Source organism: Parambassis ranga, chromosome 2 (assembly GCF_900634625.1).
Source record: "Parambassis ranga chromosome 2, fParRan2.1, whole genome shotgun sequence".
In the NCBI taxonomy this organism is placed as follows: Eukaryota; Metazoa; Chordata; class Actinopteri; family Ambassidae; genus Parambassis; species Parambassis ranga.
The window spans coordinates 41,220,808-41,235,630 of record NC_041023.1 but is presented as its reverse complement, the minus strand read 5'-3'; the positions used below and the strand labels follow the sequence as shown (position 1 = coordinate 41,235,630).

At 44.4% G+C, this 14,823-nt stretch overlaps 1 protein-coding gene across 1 annotated transcript; it reads left to right on the top strand.

Annotated features, from left to right (window-relative positions):
- The first annotated feature begins 6,134 nt into the window (after positions 1-6,134).
- LOC114432331 (collagen alpha-1(VIII) chain-like) lies at positions 6,135-14,799 on the top strand. Its single transcript, XM_028400276.1, has 3 exons — positions 6,135-6,212; positions 11,879-12,158; positions 12,248-14,799. Exons 2-3 carry the CDS (start codon positions 11,882-11,884, stop codon positions 14,170-14,172), a joined length of 2,202 nt encoding a protein of 733 aa, XP_028256077.1. The 5' UTR covers positions 6,135-6,212; positions 11,879-11,881; the 3' UTR covers positions 14,173-14,799.
- The last annotated feature ends 24 nt before the right edge of the window (positions 14,800-14,823 follow it).

Here is a 14,823-nt window from a genome sequence, read left to right as displayed (position 1 = left end):
CAGCGCCCCGGCACTGTGTCAGGCGGAGAGAAAGTGCAACGTGGACGGCTCAACAGCGACACCCTGCGGCAGCCTGGAGAAAGAGCAGTCAGTTACAGTATGTTTGACTAAAACGTCATCATAAATAAATAAACAAATAAATATCTTTTTAATAGTGGTTAAATAAATAGTTCTTATTATTATATTCTAACTTATTTTGAAGGACAATGTGTGTGTGGGAGAAGCGCGCCTTTTAGTGGTCACAATTAAAAACTGCAGTCTGTGGAGGTGGGAAACACCCACATTACAACACATTACTATTTTCTCCTCCTCCTCCACCTCTTGCTCTTCACCCTTCTCCACCCACCTCCTAAGCCACACCCAAGGATGACATCACAGATGACGCACAAATCCCGGACTTGACGGCATTGGGATTCACATGAAACTGCGGTTTGATTGTTTTTACCACAGTTCAGCTGTTTTAAAAGCATTTTTTTAAAGAATCAATATGCCAATATGTATTGCTTATATTATTTAAATAAAAAATGTTCTGTTCTGATGTAGTTTTTCCCTTCCTAAAATAAAAATAATGTGAGAACATACAATGCCACCAAGGTCCTTTACATTTAAAAAACAACATAGTTTTATTATAATTATTATTATTATTGATTTTATTTAAAATATTTGCAGTTTCCCATGACATGAATGTGTGTGTGTGTTTTGGGTAACGAAGTGCGCCCTCTAGTGGTCACAATAATAATACAAACACTTCAGTCTGTGGTAGTGGGAAACACCACACACAATTTTCACAGAATTGGGTGGACACTGGACATTTCAGGTGCATGAACATCATTTGAATTGAGTAATAAGTTCAGTTACTGGACACACACTGCTTTATTTTTAGTGGTTATGACACAGTACGCATGCAGTGCACCGAAACAGCTGTATATCCCAGAATGTGGCCTCTTGGGCAGCCGCTTCCCTCCTCAGTCTGTGTGTATCCTCTCTGCATGCGAATGGCCTCAGCCAATAAAAACCTGGCGCATGAAGCTGGACAAACATCTGTCCAGACAGGGCTTAACGCAAACAGCCACAGTAGCCTTCATCTTTCCTTTTCTGGTCCGGCTGCAGTGTTATGGTTCTGTCTCTGTTTGGACTTGTTCCTCACAGCTGGGGTCACTGCTTCACAATCATCAAGCCTCTGATGGAGGTTCACTCTATGGCAAAAGATGTGCTTCTGTTCCACAAGCAGAGGGCGCCACTGAGCAGAGATTACAACAACAAACAAAAGAAAACTCCTGGTTCTAAACTACATTTCTACAAATGGAAACAGGCGTCAGTGTCTCAGAAAGTGGTGAGTTTACTCTGCTGCTCTGAGAACTGCTGGGAACTGTTTGCACTGTCTGGCCACTGAAAGAAAAAAACCCTCCATGTTTTACTTTATTAATCCTGTGGGATCCAGCCTCTGTCTGTGTTCTGGGGTGTTCACTAAAGACATTAATGCAAATATTGCTGCCAAGCGTGCAGAAATAAAACAGGTCTTTTTCGTGGCTCCATCTGACACACAGGCAGGAAGGAATTCAGCCTTCTGAAAAAAAAGTATTCCTGTTCAACATCATGCTCCCTGAAACACAGAGCCAGCCTGCGTTCACTGTTTCACAACATGGGGCTGAAATACCTGTGGTTTGCTGCTCACTGTGGATCAAAGCCTGCAATGTATGCTGCAAATTTCCCCCCGGAGGAGGTGGCTGTAAATTCTCACCCGCTCCTGCGTGAATAGGTGGAAGAGAAGGAATCCATCATTTATGTGAAAATGATCCTGTAATTTGCCCGGACAGCTCTGACAGGCATGTTTCACGAAAAATAGATGAGAGTCTGGCTCACTGTGTCATTTTTTTTCAGGCTGTAATATTTCCTACATTCATCTCCAGTCGCATGAAGGTCACACGGAAATAATAATATGAGCATTAGAAAGTGAGCACGCATTTTCTGCCATTAAAAATAAACATACCTCCTCTGGCAGCTTTGTTTTTAGTCATATTAAGATCAACAGAGTGTTTAACACATGCATGGTACTTAGAGCCAATATTTACTTGGTCCCCTGGACAGCAGTCCTTGGCTGTGTTCAGACACCCACTCACTCCCTACTCCCTATATGAGGAGCTCAATGTAGGCCAGCATATAGTGAAATCATCAGGAAAATCACTCCCTAATCTCTATATATGGCCCTATATGGTGCCTTATAGTGCTGAATATTGAGACCTCATATAGGGCCCATGAAAAGTAGTGTCCATCCGATGGTCACTACATTTAGCCATATGTACCATCATGCATTGCAAGGTCATGCATTTGCGACAGCAATGACATCATTAACGGCGACAGGAAATGACAGACATAGTGTTTAAAATGTCTGAAAATGTTTTCCCAGTGAGTTCACTGTATGGTGCCGTACACTGAACTCCACATGTGGGGAGCAGGGAGTGAGGGAGTGAGTGATTTCAGACTACATCTTCAATATTCTGTCACCGTGAAATACGTCATTGCTGCCGCATAAATTAAACGTGCAAATCTCTGTCAGCTAATCAAGCTGAGTCTAATTTGTGCTGTTACAGCATCATTCATTAAATAAACATTTTATCATGCGTCGACAACTAATAAAACAAACTTAACATGTCATGTTAGTTAAATGCTGGTCCCTGTTCTGCTGCTATCCTTCCGTGCAATGCATGATGGTACATCAACGTAGGTTCTAGACTACTTTTCACAATGCATTGTGGGATACATCAAGGGCACTATATAGGGTCTAAAAATTCTCACTACACATTGTGGCGACGACACTACACAGAGCCCTATAGAGTGAGTTAGGGGTGATTTCACTTGTTAAACTCATTGTATCACTCTTTTATGTTTGTGTTCAACACCAGTATGGATCCTTTTTACTGGCACTAAGCTTCCAATTTAAACCAAGTGGGTCCAGACCTTGGCCCGACACAGACCCAGATGAACAGTCAGTGACTCAGCATCCTCTTAAACTCTGAGCAAGCTTTTTTTTTTCTGGATCCGCCCTATTAATTTACTTCCCACCGTTAAAACTCCGGGGGTTTCCAATCCACACATATCTGGTCCCTGTTCCAAGGGCAGAGGCAGAGGAATGAAGTGCAAACCAGAGCGTTTGGCTCGGACCTGCAGCCAAATAAATAAAACATTTGATAGGTAGTCTCTCCTAAAGCTGTGGTGTTCTCTCTCTCTCTCTCGTACATGACGGGCAAATTTACTTTCATGTTGAAGGACGCTCAAGTCAGACGACAATATAGCTGACATGCTGTTTGTGGAAAGTGCTCAATAAAACGTTGGTGGATTTACAGTCAGACTTTTTTTTACTGTAATCTGCAATTAAAACACACCATTATGTAATTTAAATGTCTCAGGGTCTGAAAGCATCTCAAGTGAATACGCGACATGTTTTTTCCACTACTTTTAACCTAATTACTGTCTAGTCCAGTCTATTTATTTCTAAAGAGTGCTGGCAGGCTGTTTTGTTCAGGTATGTGTGTGTGTGTGTGTGTGGAGTCGATGACTGACAGACTGCAGGCAAAGTTAAACACTTATGGATCATGTTTGCCATTTTCATAACTGTAAGTCCTATAATGCTGTTTAAAGTAACCATTACCGACCTGTATACAATAGATCCATTGAGATGGCGACGTGCAGGGGAAACTTGTCTAATGTCTGCTGGCTCTGGTGATGTCAGCTGGGTTATCTCAAGAGGGGTTTTCATGGAAAGTCTGCTAAAGCTAAAAGAAAAAGAAAACAATAATAATAATTAGAGGTTTTCTCCCAGGAGTTGTCAAAAACATCAGATTAAATATGGATTTTGAAGCAGGTGGAACAGATTCAGATTTTTTTTTTAGGCTCCAGGAATCATTTTCTCTGAATGAATGCTAATCCAAGCAGGCAGCAGAAGGGTGTAAAGTCATTAATTCTCCCTGGTCTGCTGAAGCTGGACCATTGCATCACACTTAGAAAAACATTCAAACAGGAAAGGATCTACAGGACGGCTGCTGTCTGCGCATGTTGACACAGTAACAAAAAAAAAAGGGGGGCTTTCGAGCGCACAGTGGCCCCACACAACCTCACTGTTTCTGTACAGACTTAATGACGGTAGGAAACGTTGGTGAAGGCGGTCAGCGGCTAACGATCCTTTTCCTGTGATATCACATGGAGTGGCGTGCTTTTTGGTTAGCGCTGTGATTGGCCTGATTTCACTGAAGAAAAACACACAACGATGAAATGAATAAACTGCATTCTTCAAACCAGCATTGTGCTTTTAATAAGCTGCATGCTACACTGAATTTTTCTTCTAAGCTACAGATTAAGCAGTAAGAGGGCAAAACTATTTTCTCCAAAAACCGGAGCCAGATTCTGGTGCTTTTCACACAGCCTGCTGGCTTTAATGAGGGGATGAGAACCCTGATGTATCCAGTTGCTCGCTGTTCGCACACTCTCTCTGCCAAAGATGGAGAGGAACACTGGAGTCGCAGCCGCAGCTCAAATAAGACCCTGAGACGAGCGGATTAACAGCCAGACAGAAGAATTCAGAGGTGGTCATGAGCCACTCGTCAGAGCATTACTGCTGCAGACAGTGATGACTGACACACAACATCTACATATGCACTGTATGTTGTGACTGCCCACACAGTTCTGCCTCATTGCACTGAAGGATTCCTGCAGCTGTGATGACATCACACGTCACTACAACCACACATGAGCCAAAATGTTAAAAGAGAACAAAAAGCAGAGACATTTATTTGAATATCACAGAGGCCGGCTCTCCTCTGTCCCTCATGTTTCCAGTTTTTTGCCAAATCCACGTGCATCCACCAACAAATGATTAATCACTTTGGAGCCACTTGACAGATTTGATGCTAGCATGACTGGTTAGCATTAGTTATGACTCTGCTAACCTGGGATGAAGGGAAGCTGATTGAGGAACAGGAAACAGGGAGGAACCAGAGTCATGGCTGAGGCTGTCTGAGCTTTCTCGTGTTGCCATGGCAACCTGGCCTTGAGATCTAAGTGGCGGACTAATAACTACACGAACAAGAATTCTGCATGCAGACAGGTATGAGGTCACTGTTTCCACGAAGCTGTGTGCTTCTTGTTCTCTATGGGAAAACAGATTCCTGCAGTCCGGACATGGATTGAAAGTGATGACTGCAAGAAAAAAAAACAATGAAAAGTGAAGAAGTAAAAGCATCGATAGAGGACTGTTTACTTCTCTCTGGATGAACGGTGAAGTCATGGCAATGCAAACTACTATAACAAGCAAACATTTGCGCTGATGGTGAGGAAGCACGAGGAGGAGTGCACGAGAGCACATTAAAGACCGAAAATAGCAATGCAAACAAAAGCACAAAGAATAATTCCTCAAATGTGAACCAGCTGTTCAGAGTGTGCGTGTTCTCTCCTCTGCCTCTGCTTGTTACTTTGACGCAGTGAAGAATTTGGACAAAACCGGAATAATATCATCACCTTTTTAAAGCAGCGCAGAGGGAAGTGAAGCTTTAAATCTGAATTTTCTTACGTTCCTTGCATGGGTTAACAACTCAACAGTGTCTCCAGAAGATGAACCCTGCAGCTAAACCCTGCAGCTAAGGTACCCAGGTGTTGTTGCCATGGCTGCAGACTTCAACACCATCAAACAAGAGGGAATTCTAGCTGAAAGAGGCCCATAGCTTCCTCCGTGTTGCTTCAAAAGTCCTTAGAAACATGGAAATTTGAACAACTTCTTAATGGCCCTTGTGGTGAGATTGTTTTGTCAACTACTGTGTGTGTACTGTGGTTGCCACAAAAACCTCCCCTCTCAGCTAGGGTCTGACCTCAGCCAGCGCTGGCTAACCAAAGTAAGACCCTGCCCTTAAATCTTGTTGCATACAAAGAATGCACGAAGAGCTCCAAGTCAAAGCAGAATCTTCCTCCTGGTGATATATGGATGTGCAGCTGATTGTTTCCCTTCACTTTGTTTCTCTGCATAATAACCTCTAATGCTGCAAACATGCAGTCCCAGTAGTGGTTTTTCTCTCTCACACAGATTTTTCCTCCCTCACATGCTCTTTGCTCGTGCAGCTCCACCCACCTGTAGATAAAAGCCAAACCCTCACTAAGGGCTGCTGTTCAGCGTCTGCCCCTGACTCTTCAAAACTACTTCCAGCCTGCAGCAGCACACGCTAAAGGTAAGAGATGCAGCAGGATTTGATGATGTTGTGGTTGGCACGGCTGCCATCTTTTGGTTTTTATTGATGCATGCAACAGAATGACTCAAAGGAACGCGGACGCTAACATCTGACGGTTTTGCAGATCCAAAAGAGACACCTGGGAAAAATAACTCAGGCTGAAGCTTGTTCAAATAAATGCACGACTTGACAGAGTTTAGCACCACTTAATAGAATGTCTTGACATTTTAAAAAATGTGCAGCGTTTGTAAGGAGGAAAAAAAAAGATGAAATATCCCACATCAATAAGGAGGAACAGCCTCTGCATGAGTCAGAGATGGAAATTCAGGGCTTCAGCACATCCTTCGGGAAATGTTTTTTCCTAATTATCCTGCAGAAGTGATCGATCAGAGAACGTCCACACCTGCCAGGAAACGCCTCATGATCTCTGTTTCACAGCATTAATGAAAGCTGTGAGACTTGCACGAGAGCAGGTCTGCTTTGGTGCCAGCGAGCACGTGCACGGAGCTAATGAGCTTCACAGGCCGGCCTGATGAGGTGATAAGGTTTTAATGAAATATGAACGTTAACTGAGACAACATGAAAGTTCAGTTCTGTGTGAAGCTGTGGGGGAAACTCTGATTTTCTCATGATACGTGCAGCTGGCTCTAACTTTCAGCTCTTAATTGAGATGGAAAGAAGCCCGGAGTGCTGGTGGTGGAGTTTTTCATTTTGATTTTGATTACTGTAACATGGTGGTCACTGGGTGATAACCAGCAGCATCCCGGCTAACACACACAACACTCCACATCTGAGAGGGGAGCTGAACCTTCAGCTTTCTCTTTCTCTCATGATAAAGATGCTAAAGTCCACATAGTTCCTGTTTGTTGGCTATGAAAATGGCAGAGAAGCTTGTTTTTGACCTAACTCTTATTTTGAAGGCTGTGATTTGATTCATTTGTTTCTGTCTCAGGCTCAGTTCTCACCTACAGGAAGAACAGGAAGTGTTTATGTAGCTCGGAGGGAATGTGTCTCCTGATCCCACAGCTGCAGCCTCTCCTGCTACCGTGCAGACTGCTGCAGTATTAATGATGTCTCTCTGCCTCTGTTTGTGTGTCATTACATTTTGCAGATTTACTGCAAAGTATCTCTTATCTAAACCCTTAAGTAGATGGAGTTGTAGTTCTTATTATCCCTCGTAAATACTCCACTGCAAAACCATCTGGACAGTAGGGAAAGGAGGGATCGTATTTTTTCCCTGAGTGGCATATTTTATGGCACGACTGTGTAACACATTAAGCTTCCCGTGACCGTCATCATATCACATTTCCATCACCGGGCAGCCGATGTACGCATGTTGCAGCAAGCTATAAATGATCCCCGTGCAGCTTTATGATCTCAATAAATTGATACATATGTATGAAAGTTTTCTTTTTTTCCATAGTAAACAAACTTCTAATTAAACATATCATGGCGCCACTGTGCGGTTCAATTGGATGAGCACTAATCTCCTGTGGCTTTTAAGGTTAGGATGCCATAATCCTGTGTTATTTAATTACTAATGCAAGAAATATTACCAGCAAAATTCAGTTATTAAACATAAATTGGTGAGTTTTTCAGTAACAAACTTTGCAACAACCTTTTCTGCCATTTTGTCCACAATAGCCATCCTGATGAGATTTTACATGCACTTATTCACATGGCCACAGTGGGGCGTAGGGCTGCCTTTTTTAGCATCAACAAACAATAAGAACTTGTCCAGATTTTAACCAGTATGTTTCCTAAATCGCACATTTTTATTAAAAGTTGATATTAGACTTCAGAGAGTCACTAACTTTCTGTAAACGGTGTAAGATCAGCAGAAAAAGCCTAAAATAGAAAGGAACGACCTACAGTGGGTCAGAAGCAGACGCGAGACAACATGAGGCCACTTGCACAGTGTGTGCTGTTCTGTTCAGATTTACACAGCACACAAAATCTATTTATGCAGCTGCGAGCTGCAGAATTCCCCAGTGGAGTCTGTGGTTTTAGCATAGTATATAAGCGATCACATCTGATTATTAGCCAAACATTGTTATTGCCTATGAAAATATTCATTCACTAGCAGAGTGTCCATTTGAGAGCCAGGGCAAATTTGGGGGGTGGTGGTGGGTGCAGGAAAATAAAATGAAGCAAAACCACATGAAGTTAAGACAAAAACTAAAAGCTGGGAAAAGCCTGGACGTGTTTCCCTCCCGCTGTGTGAGATAGTGGAACACATCATGTAAAATGAAGTCAGTGTTTTTACATTCAAAAGTAGGTTTTTCACCTCAACATGTTTTGTTAAAGTATGTAAAGCCCTTCATACTTCGGAGTTGCTATTAACTGCTGTCCACTGACATCAGATACTGTGTTTTGACAGAACTGAAAAGCTAATAGGAAAATAATTCTCCTCCCTGTCCGAACTTTGCCTGAGATGAAAATCGTGGCCAGACATTCGGTGACTTGTGGTTCATAGAACTGTAGGAGAGGGAAAATCAGTCAGGGATGGGTGAAGAGGTCAGACAGCCTGTGAGGAAGTGGAGGAGAGGAGGTGCATGTCTGCATGTCAAAGGTCAGTGAAGCAGGGAGTCATTCACAAGGGTGCGACATCCCTTCATGGTCACATGGTGATGTGGAGCTTTAGTTAAGAGTGTGTCCCTACCTTAAAATGACTCTTTTCACTCAGTTAACCTCTGGTCTCGGCTGTGTCGAGTCAGACGCCACCGAAGCCGACTCCGGCCCTCGCTCTGCAAAGAGATCAAGTAGGTGTGAAGGAATGCTGAAGGATGAAGTGGGTGGAGAAGACATTTTTACTTCATTTTTCATCACAACCTCCCCGTCCAGATAAGCAGGAAGTTACTGACGATTGGATAAATCACCTGCGAGGAGACAGAAAGGGGCCCAAAAGAAAAACAGCATCAGGTCCAGAGTATGCTAGAAAATATGACCTGTGGTTTATGGGAATATTACGGCTGCACATGGAAACTGGAAGGCATGATGCATGGAGCCAATGTCCAGTATTAATTACACAAAAAATAAATCTGGTCGGACAAAAACACGGCCAGCATATGCAGCCTTTGTCAGGATAATTGGGTGTTTTCTTGCCTTTGGAAGCTCTTTTCGCTCTCCACCCAGTCTGTGGAAAATACCAGTAAACAAAACACACCGATAAAAGAATTGTTGGTGGAGTTTGTCGCCCTGCTGAACATGATTTTCTCCTCATTAACAATCTTTCCCCTTCAGAGAGTCATTTTTGTCTCCACACAAACACACTCAGGTAATGCGCACACACACACAGGTGCATTCCCCAGATGTTGTCTTGGCACTTGCTCTGCTGTCAGCTGATTGTCAGCATTCCTTTGTGTGTGTGTGGAAGCTTTTTCAACACACAACAATCACATGCAGAAATCTTTTCCATGTTACATCCCTGTATGACCCTGCAGAGCTGCTAGCTTCCTGCTCTCATTGGAATAGAAGCAATCTGTTTAAGACACAAAAGCCAGGCCTGACCACAAGCAATTAAGACTGGCACCCATGTCTGTAAGCAATGACATGCCTCTGCTCCTCAGCGTTTGTTTATCAGGCAGCAGAGTCCCCCCATCTGGAATCAGTCAGGAGGGGATCACGGAGCAGAAATGGAAATTAGATTATTTCAAAGCCAAGCTGGAGGTGATAAAAGACTTGTGGCTCATCACCAAGCGGAGCTGGCTGTGGTTGTAAATGTTGGCTCAGAGGAGCCAGTGGACGTCTCTTTGTTGCGTGGGTTTGTCATCAGGGGAGGTGTCTGATGGGTTTTCATCGAATCAGGATTCACGCACAAGATACAACACAAATGAAGATCGCAAGAAATCACCATCCTCGTTCTAACGCACTGATCAAAAACGCCGCCCCTCATGACATCATGAGTCTTGTATTTATTGTGTCGACATATCCCTCACGAAGGAAAGGAAGGAATCAAGTATCAAAGGCAGCGTACAGACTGTGTAATGTTCTTATAATTCAATACTTATCACAGTTCCAGTCTGTGGTCCAGACGGCCCAATTGCTCTCCCATTACACTGTCTGGAAACCAGCAGATGACTGATGATATGGAGTCTCTGCAGCTCCACTCCAGTAAATAACATATTTGCTTCACATTGATTGGTTAAATAATCACATGATTAGACCTTTATGTTGTCTAATAATTATTACTGGGACAGCAGACAGCAGTTTCAGAGGACATGGACATCCATGCGTGGAGTGTTTCTGCACAGAATCAGCTCCTCGGGATGTGTTTTTATTTGCTTTGTCTCCTAAAGCCATGAAGATTGGCGTATCCTTGAAGGTCGGTGGGAACATGTGTTTCAAAGCAGCAGCCCGTCCTCTTTGTTTTGCTGATTTACTGCTTTATGGAGGTCGCCCCGCTTCCATCGCCAGAGATGTATTTTTTTTAGTCTGCGAGGTTTAGACTACAGCGGTGATGGGTTAACATCCTGATGTGTGAAATCATGTTCAATTTAAAAGATCAATACTTGAGGATTAATCCTAGATTTGAAAAAGATGTTAAACAGACGATTTGCTCCAGCTCTGGGGTTTGGAGAGACATAAGTCAGTCCGGTCTTAACAGCATGTGACATTACAACACTTATGTGACCTGCTTTTAATTTGAACGTTCTGTTTCGTCAGACATAACATTTATTAGAACTATAAGACATATTGATCTGCTCGATTTAACATCTTACTGTCCTTTACTGCCGTTTGATAATGTGCGTTGATCAGTTTATACATCTGATTAAAGTATCAATTATCTTAAACATGTAGAGTGAAATATTTCAGTCCTTCCTTATATGGGCATCCAGTCTCTGTCCATGGTGCTGGATCCATACATTGTACATGTGATGTCCCAGAAAACAGGGCTGGATTTGATGCTGAAGCCCGACTACAGTATGTCTGCCAGGTGTGGATTGCAGCTGAGTGTTACAAACCCCGAGTCTGTGTAAAAAAAAAGGTCACCACCTGACATCCATCGAAGCTGACAGGTGAGGATATATTTTCACAGGGCCCTGCAGGACTGCAGCCAACGCCTGGCTGGGTCCAGAGCAGGGACCGGGTAACACCGAAGTTACCCCCCCAGAGCAGGGACCTGGTAGAGGGTCCCTGTTCTGGGGGGGTAACTTCGGTGTTAGCCCTCCTGCATTCTAAAAATATTCCCCTGTAGACTGAACCCAGCTTGCTTTTTTAAATAATTGCCCCCAAAAATGTAAGCAAGTCTTACTTTAATTATTCAAAGCCTCCAAAATCTTTGAACCCTTTGATTCCAATTCAGAACACACAAACACTGCAGCCGAGGAAAAAACAGACATTCATCAGTGTTTATTTTCTCTTGGCAGCGCTGAGACGATCTCTTTAGCACTGACATGTTTAAAGGATTACAGATTAAAACTGACCACGTCCCCTGTGGGGCCTCTTTAATGATAATATATATCTGTGTAATTCACTTCAAGGACATGAGAGGCTCTTCCATACTGTGTTTGAATAGATGTGTAAACAAGAGGATGAGAGCTCCCACACAGGCAAGGGGGTTTAGTTTCTTTTTCATAAGACCTGGACCGCACAGACTGCAGGACTGGTTACAGTTTTAAGGGTCACTTCACTGATTTTTACTTTTCTATCTGTTTCCACCACAGAAAATGGCTCCCGTCCGCCTTCGTTCATGCAATCTACCCATCACAGTGTTCCTGTTGTGTTTACTGCACCTAGTTCAGGGCGGGGCATATTATGGACACAAACAGCAGCCGCAGCCTTTGCCACAATACAATGATGGGTATCCACAGCAGCAGTTTTTGGGAAATGAGATGCCGCACCAGCCTTACAGCAACGAGGGACCACTACTGCCCCAGTATGAGAAGAACTTTCCCCAGCTGCCTCTGCAAATGAGCAAAGAGAGACCACTGACAGACGGCAAAGGTGGCGTCAGTTAAACATTCCTGCATGTTGTCACTCACAGTCTCTGTGTGATAAGGACTAACATGACCTCTGTCCACCTCATGTTTCAGGACTAACTTTCCCAAGAGGAGCTAAAGGTCCACCTGTACCTGGTCCTGGTGGAGAAGGAATTCAGGGTCCTCCAGGACCAATAGGACCTCCGGGACCACAAGGACCTGCTGGGCTACCTGGCCAAGGATTGCCAGGTTTACCAGGAAAGCCAGGACCTTCTGGTCCTCAGGGCTACCCGGGAATTGGAAAACCTGGTATGCCTGGATTGCCAGGAAAACCTGGAGCACCTGGATTACCAGGACCAAAGGGTGATTTTGGCCCAAACGGTGGTGAAGGACCAACTGGACTTCCTGGTCCTCAAGGACTTCCAGGTCCATCAGGACTACCTGGGATTTCAAAACCAGGAGGTCAGGGGCTGCCAGGACAGCCAGGTCCTCTGGGGGAGCCAGGCCTCAAAGGTCTACCTGGGAATCCTGGTCCTCAAGGCCCAAAGGGAGACAAAGGACTTGGTCTACCTGGATTTCCTGGATTAAAAGGACCTAACGGACTACCAGGTCCACCTGGACAAGTGGGCATCCCTGGTATTGGCAAACCTGGTCTAAATGGTCTTCCAGGTCAACCAGGAATACCAGGAAAGCCTGGTCCTCCTGGACTACCAGGAATGGCAGGGCCACCAGGTGAATCAGGTCAACCAGGACTACCAGGCTTTACAGGAGTTGGAAACCCAGGAAAAGATGGTTTAAGAGGGCAACCAGGACCTTCTGGCGCAAAAGGAGAACCAGGCCTTCCTGGTTTACCAGGTGGCCCAGGCTTGCCAGGGTATGCTAAACCTGGGTTTCCAGGACCTCAGGGTCACAAAGGCCATGTAGGTCTTCCTGGACCACCAGGCCCTAAAGGTGACAAAGGTTATGAAGGTCTTCCAGGGGTCATTGGTCCAACTGGTCCTAGTGGAATGCCTGGCCCTCCAGGGCTGATAGGGCCTCCTGGTAGTCTTGGCTTTCCTGGACAAAAGGGAGAAGATGGTGCAATGGGGCCAAGAGGAAATCCTGGAATAAAGGGTGAAATGGGACCTTCAGGTCTTGCAGGAATTCCTGGCAGGTCAGGAGAGGATGGACAACCAGGACCAAGAGGTTTGCAAGGGCCCATTGGACCAAAAGGGGAATCCGGTGCTAGAGGTTTACCCGGTGCCCCTGGTGCTGCAGGACTACCTGGACCAAGAGCAGAGGTGGGGCAGCCTGGAGACAAAGGCCAGCAGGGACCACAGGGTATTCCAGGGCTGACAGGACCAGGGGGACCAATTGGACCTCCTGGCCCTCCAGGACAAAAAGGTGAAACAGGGACACCGGGTAAACCTGGAAGTCCTGGTGAGGGGAACCCAGGACCCCCTGGTCATATTGGTCCTCAAGGTAACCCTGGTGCCAGTGGCCTTACTGGACTTCCAGGACAACCTGGACCCCCCGGACCTCCTGGCCCTCCAGGACCACCTGCAGCCTCTCCTGACCTGGGATACATCCTCCCTGTGACTGGCCCATACGGTGGCCAACAAGGTTACAAAAAGAACGGAGGTGAAATTGGTGGAGCTGGTCTGGAGATGCCTGCATTCACAGCTAAGCTTACAAATCCATTCCCTCCCGTGGGCTCTCCTGTCATCTTTGACAAACTCCTGCACAACGGCAATCAGGACTACAATCCCCAAAGTGGCATTTTCACCTGTAGCATACCAGGGATCTACTACTTTGCGTACCACGTCCACTGCAAAGCAGGTAATGTTTGGGTGGCACTGATGAAGAACAATGAACCAGTAATGTACACTTACGACGAGTGCAAAAAGGGCATGCTGGATCAGGCATCAGGGAGTGCGGTGCTGCCTTTACGAAAAGGAGACAGCGTGCACATACAGCTACCGTCGGACCAGGCAGCAGGACTTTATGCTGCTCAGTATGTCCACTCCACATTTTCTGGATACTTACTGTACCCAATGTGATAAAGTGAGACTTGATGGTAATTTTACCTCCAGGCACAATGTAGGCAGTGAGCGGTGCCAGAACTCGGTAACCTTTTGCATTACATGTATAATTACAGACACAAGTGGACTCTCACAAAGAGCAGACAGAAGTCAAAACATACTACCAATTATCTCATTTCTTCTATGTTTACATCATTTATTCCTATATCCATCTACACACAAATATATCAGTACTCATAACATGGCTGGAGAAATTACTGGAACAATGAAGACTTGTATTCCTTTTTTTTTAATGTTGTTCACAGTTAAACTGTGGACTGGGCACATAAGAACATGTATTCGATTCATTAACAATGCATTTACTCACAGTAACAACTTAAAGTTGGGTTTTATATTTGCTCTGTATTGGAAAATCTCATTTCAAAATTTCGTAATAAAATTTAGTACAATTTGGCAAATCTTTTGTATTGACACCCACTTATTTCGATTGTAACAAATATGGATTCCTTTAAAGTATTTGTCAGTTCTTCAGTATTCTCTGTAATTTATTTGTTTGACTACTGATTACTTCTGATTTCTCTTGTTTGTTGACACAGTAAATGAATGAATTCATTCCAAAAGAATGCAACATATTGTACGGTAAACAGTCCAACTTTCCATAACAAAATG